Source organism: Mustela nivalis (genome assembly GCF_964662115.1).
Source record: "Mustela nivalis genome assembly, chromosome: 3".
NCBI classification, from domain to species: domain Eukaryota; kingdom Metazoa; phylum Chordata; class Mammalia; order Carnivora; family Mustelidae; genus Mustela; species Mustela nivalis.
Window position 1 is genome coordinate 155,379,090 of NC_139022.1, and position 24,644 is coordinate 155,403,733.

At 48.7% G+C, this 24,644-nt stretch overlaps 2 protein-coding genes across 15 annotated transcripts in view; both read right to left on the reverse strand.

The window, feature by feature from the left end:
* Positions 1–24,644, reverse strand: part of SUB1 (SUB1 regulator of transcription) — a 484,727-nt gene that overhangs the window by 406,957 nt on the left and 53,126 nt on the right. The gene's annotated exons all lie outside the window — the stretch shown is intronic.
* PDZD2 (PDZ domain containing 2) overlaps positions 1–24,644 on the reverse strand; it is a 350,615-nt gene that overhangs the window by 7,827 nt on the left and 318,144 nt on the right. For all 14 annotated transcript variants that reach the window (XR_014309966.1, XR_014309967.1, XM_082724475.1 and 11 more), the window contains 8 exons: positions 19,977–20,058; positions 18,468–18,502; positions 17,602–17,758; positions 15,270–16,066; positions 11,095–11,242; positions 4,753–8,806; positions 3,893–4,010; positions 300–401 (listed from right to left, as the gene is read on the reverse strand). Coding sequence is in view for 12 of the 14 variants with exons in the window: in XM_082724475.1 (XP_082580601.1) it covers positions 300–401; positions 3,893–4,010; positions 4,753–8,806; positions 11,095–11,242; positions 15,270–16,066; positions 17,602–17,758; positions 18,468–18,502; positions 19,977–20,058 (5,493 nt within the window). In the remaining 2 variants the exon portion in view is untranslated. The remainder of the gene's footprint in view (positions 1–299; positions 402–3,892; positions 4,011–4,752; positions 8,807–11,094; positions 11,243–15,269; positions 16,067–17,601; positions 17,759–18,467; positions 18,503–19,976; positions 20,059–24,644) is intronic.

Sequence of the window (24,644 nt, forward strand, 5' to 3'; positions counted from 1 at the left end):
CAGATTTGGTCAGTTAATTCTAGTGTTTTCTAGTGCTTAAATAAAATGTTCAGGTGAATATGAGGAAACTCCAGAAAACTGTGGTTATATATATTGGCATTGAATAGGTCACTCTGTGGTAAATGTGTGTATCTGTGCCAGTGGCTAGTAATGTCTGTCCCCTACTTTTCCATTTTTGCTCTATTAGGAGGAAACAAACACCAGCGTTCTTTGAACACACGGACAGGATTTTGTCCTTTTCGCCTCTGAGGCCGCATCAGGAGTGACCTCCCAGAGAGCATCTTGATGTGGTCACTTACCACAATTGATTTTGGCTCCACATCTGTCCCTCCTGCCACAGTGAATCCCAGGCCTGAGCCTTCTTTTTTATTCAAGACTATGAAGCAAACATCTTCTTTATTCTAGTAAAAAGAAACAGAAAAAAGTCCAGTTGACCTCTGAATAACCCAGGGGGCGGCTCACCGACCTCTGCTCCATCAAATCTGCAGAGAATGCCGACCCTAAAACTTAACCACTAATAGCATGCCGTTGACTGGAAGCCTTACTCAGAACAGAAACAGCTGGTTAATGCATGTTGTACACGTTTTCTGTGTTGTATAAAGCTAGAGAAAAAGGTGATTAAGAAAATCATAAGGAAGGGGTGCCTGGGTGGCTCAGTGGGCTAAGCGTCTGCCTGCGGTTCAGCTCATCATCCCGGGGTTCTGGGATCAAGCCCACATCGGGCTCTCTGCTCAGTGAGGAGTCTGCTTCTCCCTCTGCTTGCTGTTCCCCCTGCTTGTGATTGATCTCTCTCTCTCTGGCAAATATAAATAAAATCTTTTAAAAAAAAAGAAGGAAAATCATAGGAGAAACATTAATAATTCTGTAAAAATCTGGTGCATAAGTGGACCTGTGTTGTTCGAGTTGGCTGTCTGTTCCTTGCGCCAAGGGTTAGGAAGCTCTGATGGAATGAGTCCTGGTGCAGGGCCGTCGAGCTGCTCAGCACAAACCCGGTGGTTACTTGGGAGCTTTCGCACAACACTGGAATGGGAGGAGTGTCATCTCAAGCGTCCTGCACCCCTCCTGGGTGGTGCTAACAGGAAGGTGTTTTGAGGAACACCCTGTAGCTGCGGGCCCACAGGGTGGACATGAACTAGGATGGTGCAGGGGCAGCGGACAATTTAGGAGCTCTTCCAGGCACCGGAGTATGCCTTCCCAAATCTGAGCAGAGCACGTCATCTGATCACGAAGGGGATTCTTTATCGCACAGCTGTTTACGTCTACAGTCAAGCCAAGCCCATGTCAACAAGAACAGAGAGAAGTAGTGCCAAGAGGAGGCAGGATGAGAGACACTGAGGCCACTGATTTATGTCCTGCCATGTTCAGTTCACTGGATTTCAGGTGCAGGTAAGGAACTATCATAAAATACAAAATATGTTAAAACATATAAACTACCTTAAAACTATCAACTCTTATTGAGACTAGAACATTCCTAGTAGTGTCCTAGGGTTAAGTAGCAAAAGACTGTCCTATGTTTCAAGCACCAAAAACAAAACAAAACAAAAAAAAAACCAAAAAAAAAAAACTTAGAAATAAAATACTTCAGATAACTGAGTTGGGCTAATTATTCTGAATGGTGATTTCCTTCACTCACACACTATCTGATGAAGCACCATCTTAAAGGTCTGCATTTATAGGTTCCCCACGGGGTGATATACAATCTGTCAGTTCAAGGTGTTCCCAGTCCAGCAAGAGAAAATAATATAATAATAATAACCCTTCAGGCTTGCTTTGATGAGAAAGAGTGAAAACACTGAACAGAGAGAACCATCTCCATAGTGTGCTAGGGAGGGAACCCAGTATTTAAAAGAAAAAGAGTTCAGTCCTATTAGTGTGTGCTAAAGTGCAACCCCAAGCATTTTACACCTCCTGAAAGAAGTTCATTCAACCCAAATCCCCACAGGTGGACACTAGAATATCGCGCAGACTGACGGCGAAGTCTAGCCGTTTCTGCAGTCCGACCCTGTTCAGTGGAGGGAATGAGGACCAGGCTTTCTCAGTGAAAATGGGAGTATGTGGTCCAGTCAATGACTTCTGTGTAGCTTCTGGGAGGTGATGCTTGATACTAAAATAGTACTTCTCAGATACTTAAATGCCTTTATGGGAGCAAAGACAATATTTGAAAATGGAATTCTCTTGCATTCCAGGACATGACACCCAAATTTTAATTTACTCAAATTTATTTTCTATTCCTGTTTAAAGATACGAGTGTTCTAGAAGCTATCAGACGAAATCTCATCTCTAAGTAGCTCAGCACAGCATCAGGGAAGCTACACGCACTGAGAGCTCCCCAAGGTTTGGGTGTGCTGGGGTCAGAGGGGCTCAACTGATTTTGTCTCTGAGCTCTCACAGCGCCCCCATTAGGAAGCCGCGGGAATTGCTGTGCACAGTTCCATTCTTAGCGTCCCCACAAACCACACTCAGTACAAAACCGAGCAGGAAACTTCTGGGGTTGGTAGCCTGAGCACATCTCTGCTCACGTGAAAGCATGCGAAGACTGCAGGATTATAAGGGGGAAAAGCCGTGTTCTGACCCAGGCCGGATTGCCCTTCCACAGCAAACCACAGTATGGTCTCCTGCGAAGTGTGGAACCAGAGCCGGGTGAGAGGGGAGGTGGGAGGCCCCAGAGGATGCCCCCCACCCCTCCTGGTGGCACTTGGCATTCTGTCCACATAAAGAGTCTCCCCTTTTGTTTGTGGTCCCTGAAAACGGCATCCTGTTTGTGAGCTGGTTGAGACCTTTTGCTTTTCTCCTCCATTTCCTCGACCACTGTCATTTAGTCTGGAGGAAAAGGGACCCAGCGAACCGTGATGCCACCGTGCCACCTGGATTGGAAATGCCAGAACAAGACTTGCAGGCGGGCGGCGCGTGCTTATTGTCACAGGTTGAAGGAAGAAGGGAGATGACAGACGAGTCCCTTTTACTGAAAGTGAAAATGCTGGGTGTCTTGAGGTTCACTGCACAGACCCAAACCAGTGGGCCGAGGACCAGCGGGAGTATAGATAAGCTCAGGGCCACCGGTCTCCTCCCCATCCTGGTTCACTCCTCAGTAGACGCCAACAGCACAGCCCTCCTGGGTAACATGAGAATTTCTGGAACAGTGCTCTAGGACTTATCAGAGAACCAGGTCTATTACCAGTCGAGAAGATTTGTTCATAGTTACTTTTTTTTTTTTCCCTCTAAACAACTATTTATTAGGGTTCAAATCTCTATGGGTCGTCCTGAGAAATTAATGGTCTTCAGCGACATATTCTAGATATGAACCCATGGCTTCGGTTTGTTGAAGGACCTCATCTGTCAGGACCACCGTGTCTCGAACCCCAGGCTTCAGAAGCGCCCGGGCTGCGGGCCGGGCCGGTAGGCCTGGCTACCTACACGCGCTAACCCGCGTCCCCAGCAGGTGGCTCCCTTGACAAGGAGCTGAGGTCCAGAGACGCGCTTGCGGTCCTTCCCTCCCATCCCCAAGCCCCGAGTTCCGTTCTGAGGAGCCTCGGGGGACACACTCCAGACGCGGGGGGTGAGGAAGGCAGCTCGTCAGTACTGGGGAGTCACACCAGCAGCTGCGCGGGGATTCCACAAGGCCTACCTAGCTCGAGGAGCGAGCCGCGGAGGGAGACCGCCGTCAGACGCCGCGGAGGGAGACCGCCGTCAGACCCCGCGGAGGGAGACCGCCGTCAGACCCCGCGGAGGGAGACCGCCGTCAGACCCCGCGGAGGGAGACCGCCGTCAGACCCCGCGGAAGAGCTCCCGGCACCGACCTGCGGCGGGTCCGCGGGGCTCGCGGGGGGCCCAGTCTGAGTGCGCCTGCGCGCGGCCGCCGCTCCCTCGCCCCCGCTTGTCGGGTTTCGCTCACCTCTGATTGTGCTTTCGCTTCCTGAATGAGAGTGAGGACGGTCGATGGGGACCCCACTGATGACAGAACAGACTGCACTCTTTGCTGGTCCCCCGCTGAGCTGAGAAGTTGATCCAAACTAAAGAATATAAAGATATTTGAAGAACATTAAAGAAAAAAAGCGATTTTTCCATTTCATAAGGACATATTTCAAAAGATCTCCTTTCTACCAAATCATGCTCTCTTTCGGTCCTAACAACTCGTCGTGCAAACCAAGGGGAAATCCTGAGAGCTCTAACAGGAACTTCTTCGCTGCCAACAGCTCGGGGGAAGGACTCTGGCTTCTGGGATCCCTCCAGAATGTTAGGGAACCAATCCTGGAGCGTAGAAGAAAATTTCTGACACACTAAAAAATATTCTTTAAAATATGTTAGAAATTTTCTGCTGAACTCTGGTCACCTTCAAAGGCCCAGGTTCTCCCCCGAGGTGTGTGGTAGGTGCCAAGTCCCTTCCAGGCTCCTCTCCTGGGCTACAATCTGGCAAAGACTTTCTCTGCAGGCACTGTGTGTTCTAGTATTGACATTAGAAACAAAGGGGCTAAACGTAGTGTGGCATCCTGGAAGAGAAAAAGGAGGTTAGTGAAATTTGTTCGGTGAAATCAGAATGAAGTCTGTAGTTTAGTTCATCGTGTTCTGCCAGTGTTAACTCCTTTTGCCAACTGAACCATGATTACGTCAGATGTTCACATCGGGAGGCGCTGGGTGAGGGGTTCTTCACAGGAGCTCTCTGCGTTCTCTCTGCAACTTCCTATAAACCTAAAGCTAGTTCGTAATTCTTTTTAAAACGTTTATTTGAACAAAAGGGGAGAGGCAGATGCTTACTTGACCGACCAGCCTTTTCCAGAAGGCAGATCCCAGGTGGTTTCACCCACATGATGGGCTGCACTGGGTCCCTCAGGCTCACTGGCTTTAGGGCTGCTTCTTCCTGGACAGGCCCCATCCCCTGGCTTCATGGGGCATGAAAGGGCGGTGGATCCACTGAGGCCTCCAGCGGGAGAGCCAAGCGACCTCCTGGGGACGATTTCCAGCTCGGTTTTGAAGAGCCCGGCAGTGGGCCCTGCCGGGAAATCCTCGCTGCAGAGCTTGTCCAGGTCTGGCATGCTCAGGGCACGCAGCTCCTGGAGCTTGGAGCGGGACAGGGGCGACGGCTGGGTGTGGCGCACCGAGGACTTGTTCCTCTTGCTGGGAGAAGCTGGAGTCACAGGGTGGGTGGGAATTCCAGAAGGACCGAGTGATTTCTTTGGGTCTGGGTCGGCGGCCTTGTTCACAGCCTCTGCTGGGTTCTGCCGGGAGACCGTCAGCATCATGCTGGACGGGGACTTGCTCATTTGGGGGATGAGGATGCTGGCTTCACTTTGGCTTTCGCTGCAGGAACTCAGGCTGCGTCTCAGTGACCTTGCTGTCACGTCAACAGGGTGGCTGAGGCCCCCCGAAACAATGCTGCCAGATGACCGTCTCCCGATGGGAGGCTTAGAGCTTACTGACAAAAAGGGGGACGCCCCAGACTTGGCCACCAGCCGGTCCGAATTGGCCAGGTTCTCAAAAGACTTGATCCTCTGCTTCACAGAGAAAAATGAGGTAGATTCATAGTTCTGCTCAGGGTAGTAATGTCTTCTGGTGACTTTGATTTTGTCTGTGACTAGAGAGCTCCTTTCTTGCACTGAGAGGACATCCCCTTCATCGGTGGTCGGAAGGTTCCTCGATGTCTCCAGAAGGGGCTTTACGCTATATATGCCCTGTCCGTTAGCCAGGCCAAGGACACTGCCTCTGGATGCCTTGGCCTCAGGGAGGCCCCCACTTGTCGCAAGGATCTGGCTGTCCCGATGCGAGCGACCTGGGCTGGGCAGGCCATGCCCCTCCCGGCCAAAATGGCTTGAAAACTGGGCGGGCATGGAGTAGGTCCTGGTCGCCGGCCTTGGTGTGAAGTACGGATGGTCCTCTGGTGCGGGGCCCCCTGCTGCACCATTCCTGGGCATCCCTAGGGAGCCTGACGCCTGGCTTGCCTTCGCCTGGGAGGAATCGGCCTTTTTCGCAGGGACTTGTGGGGAGGAGGAGGAAGAGGCCAGTTTTGCCACGCCGAACGGTCGCTGGCTTTCCGGCTCCACCTGGGAGGCACGAGATGGGAATGGTGGTGGCTGATGTGCGGACGGCTCCAGGTACTGGTGACAGGGTCTAATTTCACTCTTGTCCTGACAGTTGCTCTGGGCCCAGAACCCTCCTAGTCTGTCACCCTCAGCAGACTTGTCACTGCAGCCATTCTTTGGCATTCTCTCACAAGAGATTTCCACTATTTTCAGCTGGTTGGTTCTCTCTAGGGGATCGCCAGCAACTATTTTGCTTCCTCTGTCGCAAGTCACCCCTGGTTGGGCTGCCTGCGGCGCTGGATCTGTCTGGCTGGACCTGCGCCTCGTGCTTGGCCCTGGAGGTGGGACGTCCTGCCCGCGGGCGGCTGGGGACGCGCTGCTCCCCAAGGCCGCAGCGGGTGCCCTGCTCTCCGGGCTGCACCGCGGAGACCCAGGGGCGGCTGCGTAAGGGCCATCGGGCTCGGGGTGGAAAGCCGCCTGTGATCTATGGCATGCGCCTTGCTCAGGAAGGGTCCTGGGGGAGGTGTGGGGCGAAACGGAGGCTGGGACGCTCGTCTCGGCCGCGGGGGGCTTCGGCGACCCCGAGGCAGCAGGCGGCCTGCTCTCCAGCACGCTCTGGGGGGGCCTGGGGGCTGCTGTGGCGCTCTTCTCCGGCTCCTCCGGCTCGGTGGTGTGGAACCGGGGGGCTGCTCCCTTGGGAAGCGCTCTGTGGGAGGTCTGGGGCGAAATGAGGGGTTTCCTGGGGTCCATCCCACTGGCCTTGGCCGCAGGAGCAGCAGGGGCCTCCGAAGTGACCTTGCTCTTGCTTTTGATGCTCAGTCTCTTCAGCTTAGGGCCGGACTTGGGTTTCTGACCGTTGTTTAACGGTGTTTCCACAGAACCCTTTTTAGGTGGGTCTTTATTTTCCAGGCTCACTTTCAGCGGTGGGGGGCTCTGAAGCCCAGCCACCCCCTTTTTGTGGCAGGAACTCGACCCCTGACTTTTGGAGTCAGGACTCCTGGCGGGCACCACGGGCTGCTCCTTTTCCGTTTTGCCCTGTGCGGCTGAGCCGTGGTTATTTTTGTTTATTTCTTTAAACCAGGCCATGATGGGCCTCCGGGAGACCATTTTTGGTTTCTGGAGTGGGTCATCCACGTCCTGACTTTCGGAGATGTGCAGAGTCGTCAAAACGGATTCTCCATTCTTAGGGACATCCGTGCTGAAGGGGGATGGATTTTCAGCGTCACTGACATTTGTGTCTTGTTTTTTATGGGGGGTTTTGTCACCGAGCAGGTCATGTTCTAGACCGTTGACCACGTTCAGACTGCGGAGAGTGACCGGAAGGCTGTGGACATGACCGGGGGCCTTAGGGGGCCGGCCGCTCTCCACAGCGGAGCCCGCGCGGGGGGCTTGCAGGGTTTCTTCTTCACATGAGGGCCTGGGGTCCTGTGACGGCCTTCGGTCTGCATGAAGCTCACGCTCCCGAGAGCTTGTATCCAAGAGAGAAAACGGCTGGGAAGAGTCCGGAATCGAAGGGCAGGAGGTGCCAGGGACAAAGGACGCTCTCTCGCGCGGGTTTCCCACCACCTGCCGGAGCGCGCTGTGCTTCAGCCGCAGCACTCTGGCCGGCACCGGGCAGGGTGCAGGCTGGGTGGGGGCGGGAGCAGTAGCTGAGGGGGCGTGGGGGGAACCATCTGGAGAACAAATCTCGATTTGCTCCTCCTCAGACTCGGTAGTGTTTTCCTTGTGAGAAGAGCGGCGAGAACGAGGAGGTGACCAGTTGTCCCCGCTGGAAGCTCGTGGGGCTTCGCTGAGCGATTCCGGGTCAGAAGACGAGTCCTCTGCGTCACCATACATGGAGGAGAGGGATGGCTCTGTGCTGTCGCCGAGCCCTGACAGGGACATGCTGTCTTCGTGAAAACTGCTGAAATTTCTAGAGTAGTTGCTCAGGAAGTTTTTGTTCACAGTAAAATGTTTGTCGGGATTAATGGAATCCAAAACGGAAGGCTGGGAGGCCCAGTGTGGGGGAGGGGGCTGGCCAGCAGCTGCCCAGGTCCTCCTCGGGGTGGGGGTCTGGCTGCCCAGGACTGGCTCGGCAGGGCGGGAACCTCCGCTTCCCGCTCCTGCTGGAGGCTGGCCCTGAGAATGTCCCTCTGGAGTCAGCTGGTCCCCTCCGTGAGGAGACCGGAGTCTTGGTTCTGATGTATCCAGCTCCGTGATGAGTTTGTCGATGTCGGTCACCGGACTGCCCCCACGTTCCCTGGGGCAGCAGTGGCCCGAGACACTGTCACACCCCCCGCCAGCCTTGTCCGCAGGAGACGGCAGGGTGGGGCTGGCCTGCGGGGCCCTCTCGGACCCAGAGTCTGTTCCCTTGAGCAGAGCAGAGCCCCGGGAGCTTTCGGGCACGAGGACTGCTGTTGTCTGTGGAGCCTTGCTGTGGTTGCCGGGAACTCTGGGTCTCTCCTCGTGGGACGTGAGGTCTCGAGACAGGGCGGTGCCCGCTGGAGGTGCTCGCTCTGCCTCAGGTCCTCCCCCGAGGGCAGCTGCCTTCCTGGGCGAGCTGGCTTCTGGGGCTGCTGGAGTGTTGCTGAAGTCATGCCGAGCTGCTGCCATCTTCTTGGGGGATGAGCTGCGCTCCGGGCCGGGTCCCACTTGACATCTGTCCTCAGACTCAGGAACCCTGGGTGCCACTGGCTCTCTGGGGTCCTCAGGCCGCCTGGCTTGCCCTGTGTCCACGGAGGTCTTGCTGGGGTCAGGATGAGCTGCCCACTTCTGCCCTGGGGTAGGGACGAGGTCTGGGGGGCCAACCAGTCCTGGGGTGAGAATATAAATGAAAGGTGGGGGATAGGGGGGAGACAGGGAAAATGTGAGAAAATAGAAAAACTATTTAAAAAAAAAAAAAAGGAAAACTTAATCTTTTTTTTTTTGTTTTCCCCAGAAAGACCTTCCACAACCTAAATGTAGCCTTCCTGTTGTTCTGTTCTTGCCTCTAAAATCACAGAGCACTCACATCTACCAAATTCTACCCTGCTCTCGGTGCTCTGAAGCCCCTCAGACTGGCTGGCAGGATAAATCTCTGTTTCTGCCCCTTTCTCCCTTGGTTTATCTTCAAGGATGGGGACATCAGAAATCCTTCACTCGGTCTCTTGACACCATCTGCTCTGATGGCAAAAGCCTCAGGAGTCAGGTTCTTTCGTCCTTTCACCTTGTGGTTCATTCCGCGGAGGTCTGGGGTCTCCGGGTTGGTGCTCTCCGTGGGTTTGGCCTCAGGGTGTGGGGACTTGCGGCTCAGTGCAGGAGAGGAGAGAGGAGGCTGATTTGGGAAGACACAGGGGAGCTGCAGAAGGATGCAAGCTGGCCCTGCGCCTGAACCGGGTCTTGAGTGTGTTCAGAGGCCCGGGAGAACTGCGAGGCCACATGACCTGGGAAGCGGGGACAAAAGGGGTGGGACCTGACAGGGGTCCCAGGTGAAGAGGTGGCCACACAGTGATGAGGAGGAAGATGAAGAAAATGGACTGAAAGCAGGGAGAAAAGGGCATGTGATGGGACGGGTGCAGGGAAAGGTGCTGATGCCAGGGACGGCAGGACGTGGTTATTCCAGGAGGTGGGTCCCGGAGAGCCTCTGTCCTGGGGGTACCTCCTTGCAAGGCTCTGTACACCCTCAGGCTAATCTGTGTGCCTCTGGCCCATGGCATCGGATAATCAGGGGAAACTGGCATAAGAGAGAACAGTAAATTTGCTATTTTCTTAGGAACCAGGAGTTATAGTGATGCAGTCACAATGGAAGCACCTGCTTTGAGAAGACTGTCTACCCAAATGTTACACTCCTTCCTCATCTCCCACGCTAGTCATCTTAATTGCATATGCCTTTCCCCTCCTGAAGTCCCTGTGTCAACAATGAAGGACTAATTATTAACACTGTGCTACAAGTTTCTCATGCACTTAGTTTTCCTCCCAACACCATGAGGTGGGTCTGGTCTCCCTCTGCTTTGGAACAGTAGGGAACTGAGGCACAGCGTGGCTTAGCAACGGGTGCAGGACCGCAGAGTGTACAGCCAGGGGTCACCTGGGAAGTCAGTCCCATAGCCTACTCCTAAACCCTGACTGCATGACCTCTGTGTAGACAGCACCTGGCCACAGCAAGGTAGGCCCATCAGGACCTCTGCGGAGACTGTACATAACTTCCCCCGGCCCCCATGAAAGGTGAGGGACATGCCAAGACTTGACTCTCTGGGCTCCTGTCCTCTGCTCAACCGTTTGAATTCCCTTCAGAATGACTTTCCTGCTTCTGCTGGTGCCAGCCATGGGGAACAGTCACAACGAGACAAAAGGAGGGGATGTGAAGGTTATTCTCTAGCTTCGGATCTACTTGCTGAGCAAACCCTAAATTTTTATTAACAATTTGACTTTATTGCAAAGTGTGTAACTGAAGAGCGTTTTTGAGGGAGGTTACGTGACACAGAGGTAGTTCTCGATGTCACCGCCTTCCCCAATCTCATCATGGGAAGGACAATGACTCACTTATGGCACACGAAGGGGAAGAGGGCCCGGCAGCCTTTGCAAACGATGTTGCAGGTGCGGAAGGCCAGGGCAGACGTGGGTGCGGTTTCCTAGCTAGAGTCGGTCACAGAGGTGCCGAGGCAGACGCATTAGTGCTCAGGACGGCTGGCTGGGGCCAGCACCAGTCACCCAGGCCAAAAGCATCTTACTGACCTCTCTGCATGCCACTCAAACATTATATTCTGCGGATGCAGGAAGTAAAAAATATTTCTCAGTGCATTTGATTTCACGTGAGCTGAGTATTGAAATTCTGAAGGGCAGGAACTCCTCTATGTCATCTTATGTCTCATTCATGAAGGCACCCATCACAAAAGAATAAGGAGTGTCAAGTGGCTGGAAATGGACCACTCTGATGTGGAATTAAAACTATGAGTTCAGGCATGATGATCTAGTAAAGTTAAATGCAGGCAGCTTGTAAATATCACTAATCTGTGGAAGAGGGTTTTTTTTCCCCCCTCAAATTTCTCCACATGTAACATTTTTATTAGGGTAAGGGCTGCTCTCCCATCTTGAAGCTTAACAAGCAATGAAATAATCCTACCTGTCCTGGGTTGTTGACCCTGCTCTGGTGCAGCTTCGAGCAGGTTCTCTGGGCAGCGGCCGGCATCTGGGTGGGACAGGGCAGCAGCAGGCTCCCAGCTGGCAGGGACATGCTCATCGCCGATGATGGACAGCTTCCCCAGAGATTCCTGACACAATGACAACCACAAGTCACTGTTGACAGCTTTCAGGTTTTCTGCGCCCTAAGACATCACACACGAAAGCTCTACTTTAAGAAATTTCCAAGATTCTGGGGGTAAGGCCGCTAGAAATTACACGGTCTTGTCACTCTGCCTAAGCCTCGGTTTTCTCAACTTTGAAATGAGGGTGATCAGGGAAATGCAAATCAGAATCACGTGGAGAATCACCCGCAAGGGTGGCTGTGACCCAAAACGGAAATAACAGGTGTTGGCGGGGATGGAGAGGAAAGGGACCTGCGTGCGTTGCTGGCAGGAATGGGAAATGGTGCAGCCCCTACGGAAAACAGTACGGACGTTCCTCAAAAAAATAAAAATAGAGATACCATACGATCCAGAAATCACATTTCTGGGTATAGACCCAGAAGAATCGAAAGCAGGTTCTCTAAGAGATATGTGTACTCCCGTGTTGATGGCAGCACTGTCTGCAATAGCTAAAATGTGGAAGCAGTTCAAGTATCCATTGAGAGATGAATGGACAAGCAAAATGTGGAACGGACCTATGATGGAATATTACTCAGCTTTAGAAAGGAAGAAAGTTCTGACACATGCTACAGTCGGGATGAGCCTGGAGGATATTATGGCAAGTGAAGGAAGCCAGTCACAGAAAGACATAGACTGTCTGATTCCATTTAGATGAGGTACTGGGAGTTGCTGACATCAGAGAGACAGTGGAGTGGTGGTTTCTGGGGGCTGGTGGGAGGGAATGGAGGGTTACTGTAGGACAGGCACAGAGTTTTCTGGAGATGGCAGTGATATTGCACATTATGAATGTTTGCCCCTGAACTGCATGCTTTTGTTAGGTGTATTTTACCACAGTCAAAAAACTGGGGACAGGCGCGCCTGGATGGCTCAGTGGGTTAAAGCCTCTGCCTTTGGCTCAAGTCATGGTCTCAGGGTCCTGGGATCGAGCCCCACATCGGGCTCTCTGCTTAGCAGGGAACCTGCTTCCTCCTCTCTCTGCCTGCCTCTCTGCCTACTTGTGATCTGTCAAATAAATAAATAAAAAATCTTTAAAAAACTGGGGACAAAATGGAGATAAGACTTGCCCTGTCTACATAAAAAGTGCTCAACAACACTCAGCATCAGGGAAATACAAATCAAAACCACAGTGAGATACCACCTCACACCAGTCAGAATGATTACAATTAACAAGTCAGGGAACAACAAATGTTTGCACAGATGTGGAGAAAGGGGAATCCTCCTACACTTTTGGTGGGAATGCAAGCTGGTGCAGCCACTCTGGAAAACAGCAGGGAGGTTCCTCAAAAAGTTAAAAGTAGAGCTACCCTACAACTTAGCAATCACACTAATATCTTTAGGTATTTACCCTAAAGATACGAATGTAGTGATCCTAAGGGGTACATGGGCCCAAATATTCATAGCAGCAATATCCATAATTGCTAAACTATGGAAAGAGCCTAGATGTGCATCAACAGATGAATGGATAAAGAAGATGTGGTACATATATACAATGGAATACATCAAAAATGAAATCTTGCCCTTTGCAATGATGTGGATGGAGCTAGAGGGTATTATGCTAAATGAAATAAGTCATTCAGAGAAAGATAATTATCATATGATCTCTCCGATATGAGGAATTTTGGAGGCAGAGTAGGGGGTTGCAGGGGGCAGGGAGGGGAAAAAAATGAAACAAGATGGGATCAGGAGGGAGACAAACCATAAGAGACTCTTAATCTCAAGAAACAAATTGAGCATTGCTGGGTGTGGCAGGGGCGGGATAGGGTGGTTGGATTATGGACAGTGGGGAGGTATATGTTACGGTGAGTGCTGTCAATTGTGTAAGAGTGATGATCCACAGACCTGTACCCCTGAAGCAAATAATACATTATATGTTAAAAAAAAAAAAAAAAAGACTTGCCCTAACTCATAGCGTTTTTATTATTTTTTTACTTTATTTATTTATTTAATTTTTTTTGAGAAAGAAAGAGCGAGCACACGTACAGTGAGGGAGGGTTGGAGGGAGACAGAGACTCTTAAGCAGGCTCCACGAGCAGCACAGGGCCTGACCCGGGGTTTGATCCCACGATCCTGAAATCATGACCTGAGCCAAAATCAAGAGTCGGACATTAACCAACTGACCCACCCAGGCACCCTCATAGAGTTTTAAATAAAAGAGGATTAAGTGAACCATTATAGAAACCACATGCAGCCCACAAAAGGCTTTCTAGATGTAAGACATTATTGTCTTTATACTCGCTTAATGATATCCAAGACTATAAGAGCAGCTCCTCAGTTTAGCACTTAGGGTTAGGACTTATCTGAATAAATGAAATTCACATTTAATATTTCAAAATTTCACTTTAGCCAAGTGTCAATTACTTTATCTTCCTTTCTTCTATCTCAAACCTACTATAAAAAGAGAAAATTCACTACGAAGTTATATCAGCTTTATTTAAAATTCACCCTCTGAGTTAAGTAGTCAGAAAGTGGCCCAAAGGTGGCAGCAGAGGAGAGAGCGGAACTGTATTTTAAAATGTTTAATCTTCTTATATGACGTTGGTCTCAATTTAAAAAGTATTCAATGAAAACAGTAGAAGACAACCAAGAAGAGTTAAACTTTTGTGCAAAAGTTTTAAATGCATCTCAAAATTCTTATTGGGAATACTCATTCACAATGACAAAAGCTCTATATAAGCTATCATGAATAAAACCCCTGATTTATATAGATATCCAAAACGGGCTGAGGATACTTTTTGAAACCTATTAACTTTGCATTTTAAAACACGTATGGTAGGGGGGCCTGGGTGGCTCAGTTGGTTAACCTCTGCCTTCAGCTCAGGTTATGATCTGAGGGTCCTGGGATTGAGCCCCGCATGAGGCTCCCTGCTCAGCGGGAGACCTGCTTCTGCCTCTGCTCCTCCCCCTGCTTGCGCTCTCCCCCTCTCTCAAATAAATAAACAAAATCTTAAAAAAAAAAAAAAAAAAAGAAGAAGAAAAGAACATATGCTAGTTGGAACCAATAACACTTTTTAGGAGGATGAAGAAGGATGGATGTTTCTACTTTTTCTATACAGTTAACAAAAATCCCTTCTGCCTAATACAGTTTTTATGACTTCATATTTTCTGGGTCTGTTTACACGTATGTTTGTATAAAGCACTCGAACACGCATCTTTATAAACACGGCCTTACAATCACCTCAGAGAGAAACTATTTATGTTGAGATCATAAACAACATTCGTTTCTCTCACACTCTCCTTGCTTAAGTGGAAGTTTACTGATTACAAATGAGCAATTTGACAATTCTACATCGTTGTAGCATATGTGCAATAAAGCTGTAACATAAATAATACTGACTTGCATCTAAAGTGGTGCGTTATAAGTTTCTTTTTTTAAGATTTTATATGTAAGTAATCTCTACACCCAATATGGGGCTCACACTTAAAACCCCGAGATCGAGAGTCACACGTTCCCAACTGAGCCAGCCAGGCGTGTGATCGGTTCCTAGCGTGCCCATTATTTCATGTGATTCTCACAACGAGGGTGAGAATCATTCCACATCATCCCCAAAGTCTGGGAGAGAGAAGGGTCGCTCAGAACCGCATCCACTGGAGGGAAGCACTGTTAGGCTGTGTTTGATGGTCAGCCCAGGTCTGGGAGACGATCTGGGTCCAAAACTTGCCTCCGTGGTCCCCCACCCGCCAGCGGAGCAGAGCCGGTGCTCTTCGCCAGTCTCCCGTCCCCCTTCCCTCATCCACCATGGCCCCGTGTCCAGGCAAGAGAGTGATTTCATCGTCCGGCAGGCTGATCGATGACCGGATCCCTGGGCACGGGCCCCCACCTCCCTGCTGATACGCAGGCAGGCTCCCGAGCAGCCCGTGGGCGGCAACGAATGACCGCGGCAAGAGAAGCCGCCAGCCACTGACCCTCTTCCAGACGGGTCACGCTCTCACACACCCCATCCTCACTCACAGGGTAGTGACTCAGGTCCCAAGTTATGAAGAGGAGATCAGTTACCTTTTCCGCCGTTCCCCCTGGATGAAAACCAGGCCTGGTCTCTTTGCTGGAAGTGGCCCGGACACAGGGGATGTCGGCTCCAGCTGTCAGATGCACCGTCTCCGAGGTGCTGGGCCTGGCGTCAGCCTCGGGCCTTTTGTGATGTGGGCTGACTCTGGCCACTGGTTTGTGCCTGGACCCCAGGCTGTCATTCTTCTGCTGGGCAGACCTGGGGAAATCTGTGTTCCCCAGACTCTGGGTGCCTGTGTCAGCTTTGTATTCTAATTTGGGGGAACTCTTTGATCCAGAGAGCTCCTTCCTCCCTGAGCAGCCAGGGCCACCCCTGTGGGCTTCCGCAGAGGCCAACAGGTTGGCTGCTCGGGAAGGAGTGTCCCCCAGGCCCTCTGGGACACTCTCCTCTAAGTCCAGTGAGCTGCCAAGGAGAGGCACTGAGGAGGCCTTGCTGACCACGGTTTTCTGGGGCTGTTCCCCCCGGCTGTTGATACCCATGACCTTGGAAGAGGTCATCAGGGTGTGCCTTGAGTTGACCTCTGTCAGAGGCCTGCTGGGACCAGGAAGGGTCCCCGGGAGAGAAATGCAGTCCCCTTCGCCGTCAAACTCTTCCTCATCACTAGCATCGTCTGTGTCATAGCAGCCCACCCGCCTCTGGCGGAGGAGCGGGTTCCGGGGGGGCTGCGGGCTTCCAGGAAGACTGGCTTGTCTGGCCACCGTCACCTGCTTGTGGAAGAGCCCAGAGGACCGCTGGCTTCCTAGCGTCACAAGGCTGTTGGCTCGGGGTTTTCCTGGCTCCTTGTGAGCTGTGGGGATGGGGAAAGAAATAGTCAAATGAATAGGGTTTCCCGTCTGGCCTTGTTTTATAAATCCCCCCTCATTACACAGGAGCATTCCCACCCTCAAAACTGCTGGCCATTCAGCCTCTGGCCACTGACCACCCAGATTCAAGGATATGGCCTCCTGCGATTTGCACCCAGTAGACAGCCGGCTTCTCTCTCTCCTTTTCCTAATGGCCTCCCTTTTTGTTTGCTTAGTTTTATTTTATTTATTTTCTTAACCCCAACCTCTGGATTGTATGCTGCCTAGAGACAGAAATGTTTAATTCAACGTCCAGGATGCCTAACACACTGCTAGGGTTCAAACCAGATGCTGCTGCTGGGAAGTCCTCTTTGGGACGATGCCCAGAGACCAGCCAGCCCCACACCCCTGCACGTTCTGATCACACGAGGCCCTTCTTTCATTTGCAGAGACGGCTGGGGGCAGAGGGGTGCGGCACACAGAAGCTCCTAGAGCATGGTACTGGGAAGCCCGAGATTATATTATCTATGTAAGTTCCAAGCAGGGACAGGGAAAGCCCGTGCTGCTCAGCAAATCGTCCAGGGCTTGCTAAATGTATGGCGAATTACATGTGCTTCCACCGTGTCAGAGAAATGCTTCTATCAGGGGTGCCTGGGTGGCTCAGTGGGTTAAAGCCTCTGCCTTAGGCTCAGGTCATGATCCTAGGCTCATCGGGCTCTCTGCTCAGCAGGGAGCCCGCTTTCCTTCCTCTCTGCCTGCTTCTGACTACTTGTGATCTCTGTCTGTCAAATAAATGAACAAAATCTTAAAAAAAAAAAAAAAAAAAAAGCTTCTATCAGAGACAGGAGTAAACTTGTCAGCTGTTCCAAATGAGAGCCAGAGTGGTCAAGTCGGCCTATCCTAAGACAGGGATGTTCTGGTGCAGACAGTAGAAACAAACAAACAAACAACAAAAGAAAAGAAAAGAAAAAAGAAAAAAAAAAAGTGAATCACACCAGCAGAAGCTGGAGGAATCAGTACAGTTCGCATCAGATCATTCTCTCATAGTACAGTGAGAGCGTGATCAAGGAGATTTAGAAGCAAACAACTGTTTGACAACACCGATCTCTTACGAGTTTTGAATCTTTCACTCAGCTGCCTTCTTAAATCAATTCAGTTTGGGCCTGGTGAGGGAAGGGACCTGGGATTTGGCTAGAAATCCCTAAAACAGAAGGCTGTTAGGTGGTCATGCTGATTTCATGCCATAAATGTCAAGATGATGCTACGTAAGTAAGATCTGAACACTGACCAGGTGAGCCACCTCCAACACTCCGGTACAGAACGTGAGCCTGGACCCTTCGACCCAGAACCAAGGGGCCAGTCAGCGGGGGGACGGGGGCTGTATTTTCCAAAAATAAATTCAGAATTTAGTCAGGGTAAAAAGTCGGCTTCTAGGCGACCAAAGCCATGGTTTCCAGGTCCCCGTTATATGTCCCCCGGACATTATACTGTCCTGCTATATAAACCAATGGGACCCGAGTCAGAGAATAGCATTGTTTACTGGAGGTTTTGGCTGGGGGGCCACCGTCCTCGGAGGTGCTGCCGCCGCTGCCCGGAGGGTCCTCATCCTCAGAAGCAGCCACCACGAAGTCTGACAGGGAGCCTGGGACGCTGTGGGCAAAGTATGGGGAGGCTTCGGCTTCAGACGTCAGGGCGTCCTGTTGGAGGAGACGGAGCGGGATGAGGAGGAAGGCACGCCAGAAGGCGGTTATCTGAAACAGTAATTCCCGGCTTTCCAAGAACACTCTGTTCTCACCCGTGGCCGTCTGCAGCAGTGGTGAGAGTGGACACCCACTCCCGTGGACCCTAGGACGGCTAAATTAAACAACTAATGAAAAAGGCAACAGCTGCTGCCAGACAATGTTTTTAAGAGATTTTTTTTTGGCCAAATGTTTAGCGATGACCAGAAAAGCCACAGAAGCAATATATCAACCAACCCAGGAAAAACACTGGGGGAAGAGATAGGAAAATGGGACGCCATTCCAAGCCACTGGTTCAGCCTAGTGATGGAATAGAAAAGAGGGGAGTCTGAGTCCTGTGCTCGGATCCACTGGGACTGAGCCATCGCCAGCTGGGAAAGATTCCAGTCTCCTTAAAGTCACAGGTCCCCCCGAAAACCAACTGGGGACCCCTCTATTGTGGAGCAGTTTGAAAACCGCTTCTTAAACTGCAGCTCAGTTCTTTTATTGTTGCTCTATTCTTTCCTTAGTTGAGTATTTAATAAAAGAAACACCCATTTTTGTATCTTCTCAAATTAGCGTTGTTGCCGTCATCTGTGAAGTAGCCAAAACCCTCAGGGCTGACTTAAGGGCTCCAGGAATTGGTTCATGAGCCAGCGGAGTGAGGCAGCAGTGCGCCTTGACTCACCTTTTTTGCAAAAGAGGGACTCTTCAAGGGGGTACCTGTTGGAGAGAAAATTCACCAGACTGTCAAAACAGCAAAGCTCACATCCTTGCAAATATTTTACATTCTTATCCACAAAAGAAGGAGCCAAACACATTAACACCCCCTTTGCTTCACTGACACTGATGGACCAGGTGCATATGCATAGGTACCCGATCCCTACTCCATCCCAACTCCCATTTTCAGCCCCTGATGATGGGATGATCCCAGTCAGAAGTAACTTCTGAATCTTGAAAGTCTTTTGTATTGCCATTTCCATACACACAGTATAATTTAATTATAAGTGGATGCCCCTCGTCTCCCTTCCTCAATTATGTAATGCTTCACTGAGACCTTCACTGATCTGACCGCACAGTGCTCAGCACTGCACCTGGATCTAGGGAGTATTCAGTGCTATCTGTTGAGTGGACTGAAGGATCAACGAACAGAGAAACAACACTCAGGAAACTCACGAAGGAACTCGGAGGAGGGTTGAATACCTATATTGGTTTTCAGTAGAAGGATGAAAAGATTTGGCATCAAAACTTTAAATTATGTGCCATGAGCAAAAAGATCTTGTGCATGAATTTCACAGCTTAATAAAATCTTTCATGAATGATGGCAGGGGTATGCCAAGGTTATGAGGGGACAGCTCGCAGGCAGGTCAGGAGAAGGAGCTGGCTGAATAAAGAGCCCATTATGGCTGTGGCCACTCTAAATATATTAATTACAGATGCAAATAATCAGGGTATTACATGGCTGCCAAAAAATCCTATGCCTTCCTTTTCCTCTGACAACCAGTAACTCATAGCTCAGTTCCTTTTTCTCCTGACATCAATCTTGACATTGGCAATATCTTGAGTTGAGACATGTTTGCAGAGTCCCTTTGGATTTCCATTCTACCGGAAACATTACTTTTAAAACTTGACGCAATGTTTCCCATTTGAAATTCATAGGAAATTCTTACTATCTCAATCCTTCTCTGCCTGAACTTTTCCACTTAAGAAGGCGGAAATCATGATTTGGGGAGCTTCTATGGTTACCCTTCCTAAGTTGAAATCTAAAAAAATATCTACTTATTATTGAAGGAAGGTTGCCTTACTGGGTGGAAATCTTTAGTTCACATGAAGAAACCCCAGGCTTTGGGATAGAGAACACTCTGTGTCTACCAAACAACCGATATATTGGTATTACTTTTCCTCCTTGGCTATTTCAGATGAATTACACATAAACACGTGAAATGCTGTTAACTCACTTTTGCAAATTATCTCATAGTGTAAGAAGCATGCATGATTAGAACTTTAATAAAGCACATTAAGTAACAGCAGAAATCAAAAACAGCAGCTGGGAGAAAGCACAGGATCTGGTTGACAATGACTTCTGGCAAACCCAATGATGACAAAGAATCCAGTAACCCGACATGGGGCAGGGCCCCCAGGGGAGCTTCCTGAGAAGCCCTGCTGAACACTGAATGAAGACGGGCTATTATAGTACCTGAGCCAGGAGAGGAGCTGGCCTCCTTGCTCTCCTGATAAGTGCTGCGTGCGATCACTGCATCCATTTCCTGCTCTGAAATCTGATTTTCAGCAGAAAGCACAAATTAGATGGTTTTATTTATTTATTTCCCCCCAATAAAAGTAGCTAGGACCTGAGTCAGAGGCTGAGTGCAGATAAGGAAGGAAACCACAAAGCCCGTGATTATGTCCACCCTCGGAAGCAATGACTCAGGGCACGTCAGGACACCGGGTTAGCCAATCGCTTCCGACGGTGTGTTTGGAACAAGGTCTTAGGCTGTTCCCAGCGTCGTTAACGCTCAGGTGCCACAGTTACCAACCATGGGCCAAAACCTGCCTTTCTCTGGAACTTTCACTTCTAATTCTTTTTTCCCCTAGATTTTATTTAAACAATCACCAACCTACCTAAAGCTTGTAAGAGTAGCATAAAAAGAGGGTACTCTTTGTGGTTGTTGGTTTTAAACATTCTGCCACATTTACACTCATGCTTTTTTAAGACTGATTTGAGATATATCTATATCTATCTATCTATCTGAAATCTATTTATTTGACAGAGAGAGAAAGAGGGAGGGAGAGAGAAGGCACAGGAGGGGAGGGAGAAGCAGAGGAAGAGGGAGGGATAATCTGAGCACAGAGCCCGGTGCAGGGCTCGATCTCATGACCGCCAGACTATGACCTGAGCCTAAACCAGGAGTCAGAGGCTTAACCAACTGAGCCACCAGGTGCCCCGCTCATGCTCTTTCTACACACACACACACACACACACACACTGCTTCACTTTTTACCAAACCATCTGGAAGTTAGCTGCAGACATCAGGAACCTTCACCCAGAAATATTTTAGCATGTCTCCTCAAAACAAGAACATTCTCTTCAATAACCCTGGCACTATTGCCATTCTAGGAAATGTAACACTGATACAAATGACCATCTAGTTTACATTTCTTATTCCAATTTAGCCAACTGTCCTAACATTATCCTTCAGAAATGTCTGTAGATGGAAGTAGTTCCTAAGAAGTTTGATGCCAGCTTGCAACAAGACAGGTTTTTCCTCTAGAATGCTTTCCAACACTCAGTTTTTCACCACCAGTGTGTTGCTGGGCAAAAGTGTCCCTTGAACTGAGCGGTGTACATCGTGATGTAACTGATTTGCATTCTGGTACAAGCTCATTATCTCATTGATCTTAGTAGACCATCACCAGCCAACACCCTTGCATAGTAATGCTTCAGAGAAATTTCATTTTTGGCAATCCGGAATTCAATTCAGGGTCTAGTTGCCATGTCTTTTTAGACTCCTTTAAGCCAGAACATTGCTGAGCCTTTCTTTGTTACAATGCTGATATTTTGGAAGAAACCCAGGTCAATCAAACCCTCAGTTAGGATTTGTGTGATAGCTTCTTCATGCTGAGATTTAGATGATGCATTGTTTTGGGGGGGCAGAAAAACTACTAAAACTGTTTCCTACTCAGGCTTCAGAGAGGTATTTGGGGTCAATGACTCATGTTTCATGACTGGTGATAACTTTGACCACTTGGTTAGGATGGAGTTCACCAGATCTTTCCACTGTTTTTTATTTTTTTTTTTGGTCATCAGTGAGTGATCTGTGAGGAGACAGCTTGCAACAGCATCCATATCGTGCTCCTAGTATGTTTTTACTCAACGGTTTTAACATTATTGATCATTTTTACTTGGATCAATTTTTACAATAAACTTTTCAAAATAGTCATTTTCTAACTTTTTTTCTTTCTATATTTACTGTTATCATGGTAGATTCATGGATTTTCCCCCCATCAGTTGTTACCCATAACTGTTCTTATTCATAGAAAAGATTTTTAAAAAGCCTGAGGTATGCTGAATTATGAGATATTTTAAAAGGCCATTACCTAACTTGCATAGAATTTCTTTTTTTTAAAGGTAAGAATACTGTAAATTTAGAATGGTAATTTTGTGTGGTAAAATAACATTTAGCATAAATAACATTTGCATAAGCATAGCAATTTGTACATAATAACATTTGTACATAACAACATTTGGGTAAGCATAGCAATCTGTATAGGACATAAAGCTATATAGGATTCAGCATTACATTTTAACCTAACAGATAAACCATAATCACATCATGTTTATGTAATACTTTCTGGTGGGCCTTACAGGAAATAATAACAACAAACACACATACATGCACACAGGGATATACACTTGAATACACACACAGACACACACAGACACATATACACTTCATAAAGCAAAGAGCAATGTTGTATAGATGAGTCAGGAAAAAATACCAGCTTAGACAGTGGTTGCTACTTTTTCTTGACATTAAACTTTCAATATTTGCAACTGTTTTTCTGAGTGGGAAAAAATGGTAGGGTTTGAAACAAGTGAAAGACTTCCTGGGTAATTCTATTCATGCTGAGAGCCCCAGTACCAGCTAAAAATGGATCCCCCTGACCTTCTGGCAAGTCCAAGATCTTAGCTTGTCTAGACCTGGAGGGTTTGAATATCCCAATTGGGCAGCCACTGCTCCAGTCATTATGAGAAACAGAAGAAAAGCAAATCCTTGTGGTATTTCTATTGGAACAACATGAAAACTAAGGAAGCACATACATTTAGAACCAAAATGTACTATTGGCATGAAATACCGGGGTGAGTGGAATAAAAATACATTAAACATAAAGTGGAATCTTGACCAAAAGGAAAATACAGGGTGATGTTACAACTAAGAACACCATGTTTACCTACGAAGAAATGTGAGATCTAGTCAAACAAATACTAAAATCTGGTTTTGCGGGATGTATCTCTAGCGCCGTCATGATGACCATTTTACTGTGGCTAGAGGCATGAATCAACCTGGATTCAACAGGCTCACAGACCACCAGTCCATCAGGATTATTATGCTTTGCACTGAAATGCCATTTTGATGTTTGGTTATATTGGCAAATTAAATTGGCAGATGCTTTTGGGCTGAGAAGAAGCAGACCTCCACACAAATCGTGACCTGTGCTACATTGGAATGGATTCTGAAGTCAGAAATGCCTTGAAGTCAGTGACTGCAAACCGTGAGAACTGAATTTTTTATGAAGTTGCTGAGGGACGTACTAGGTCAGCCCCAGCTTATTGGGCTGCTTTGAAGGGGGAAGAGGGTAGGGAGTAAGGCCATGCAGGTGATGGAATCCAAGAGAGGACCCTGGAGGAAGGAGCCAAGACCACTCGAGCTGTGGGTAGGAGGCAGAATGCTATTAAAAATGACCCAAAGAGATCCATGGGGGCAGGTAGGAGACAAAGGAGAATAGGTTTTAAGGGAAAGTGTCAAAACTACAAAGTAGAAAGGAGGAAAAATAGGAAGGGACAAGAGACAAAATGCAAAAAGGTAGAAGCAGGACTTGATTTTATATTAATGATATTCAAGAAGTTTTTCTTTAAGACATCTAGGAGAATGCATGTAGACGAGAGAACACAATCTGGGAAACAAACAGTAGTGGAGTTGACTTTGAATCAGTCTAATGGTTGACCAAGCACTGTGGAAAGCCAGTGCAATGGACCCCACTGAGACACGAAACATGATGCCATATAATTTACATACTGAAGAAATGTCACACATGGGGGGACCCGCCAGGTCTCTCTGCACAGGCGTCTCACTCTCAGAATGGCATGTGAGTCCATCAAATGGCCTGGGTCCATTTAGGACATAACAGTACAAATGATACCTAGGACAGGCACGACAAGGGCTAATGTCCTTAAGGAGCATTTGAGTTGTTGGAAGAAAAGGTTAAATTTCATAAAGATACATCCGATTGTAATACTAGAGACAAGCTAACCTAAAAAGACTTTTACATCAAGTACTCGAAACAACAAAATAATAGTGCTCAAGGCCAGTAGAGTCCAATTTGCTAAAGGCCTCTGGTTAACCTTAAAACATTCAAAGCAACTGCTTCAGTATAGAGAAGATACAATCACATATCAGCAAAGTCCGAGGAAACAGAGGCTATGATGGTCTGCAAGTTCAATAATGTGATATTGATGCTGAAAAAAAATTAGTGGGCTCCTAAGCCTTAATTATAGAAGTATTCTGCTCAGGTCAAGGATGGCCTGGACAGACCATTTAGTCCAGTGCTCTCAGATTTTCTGGATGCAGAAACCCAAAAAGGTTCAGTATCTCACCAGAGGTCAAACCACCAGCTGGGACGTCCTAGGAACCCAGTACTCTTATCTTCTATCAATCATATTTTATTTTATTTTTTTTTTAAGATTTTTATTTATTTATTTGACAGAGAGAGATTACAAGTAGGCAGAGAGGCAGGCAGAGAGAGAGGAAGGGAAGCAGGCTCCCTGCTGAGCAGAGAGCCCGATGTGGGACTTGATCCCAGGACTCTGAGATCATGACCTGAGCCGAAGGCGGCAGCTTAACCCACTGAGCCACCCAGGCGCCCTATCAATCATATTTTATATTCACCAATAACAATGTCAAAATTTCCTCATAAAATTTCTACGAGTGTGAAGACGAAGAAGTCCAGACCCGTGATTTGTTTCCCATGGGTATCGGTTACCCTGGTCGCAGTGTGACCACAAGCCACTGATGACCGTGCCCAGCTGGGTAAACTGTCTCACCAAAGAGTGTGCGTCATCATACGAGCACGGGTCCCACTGCTG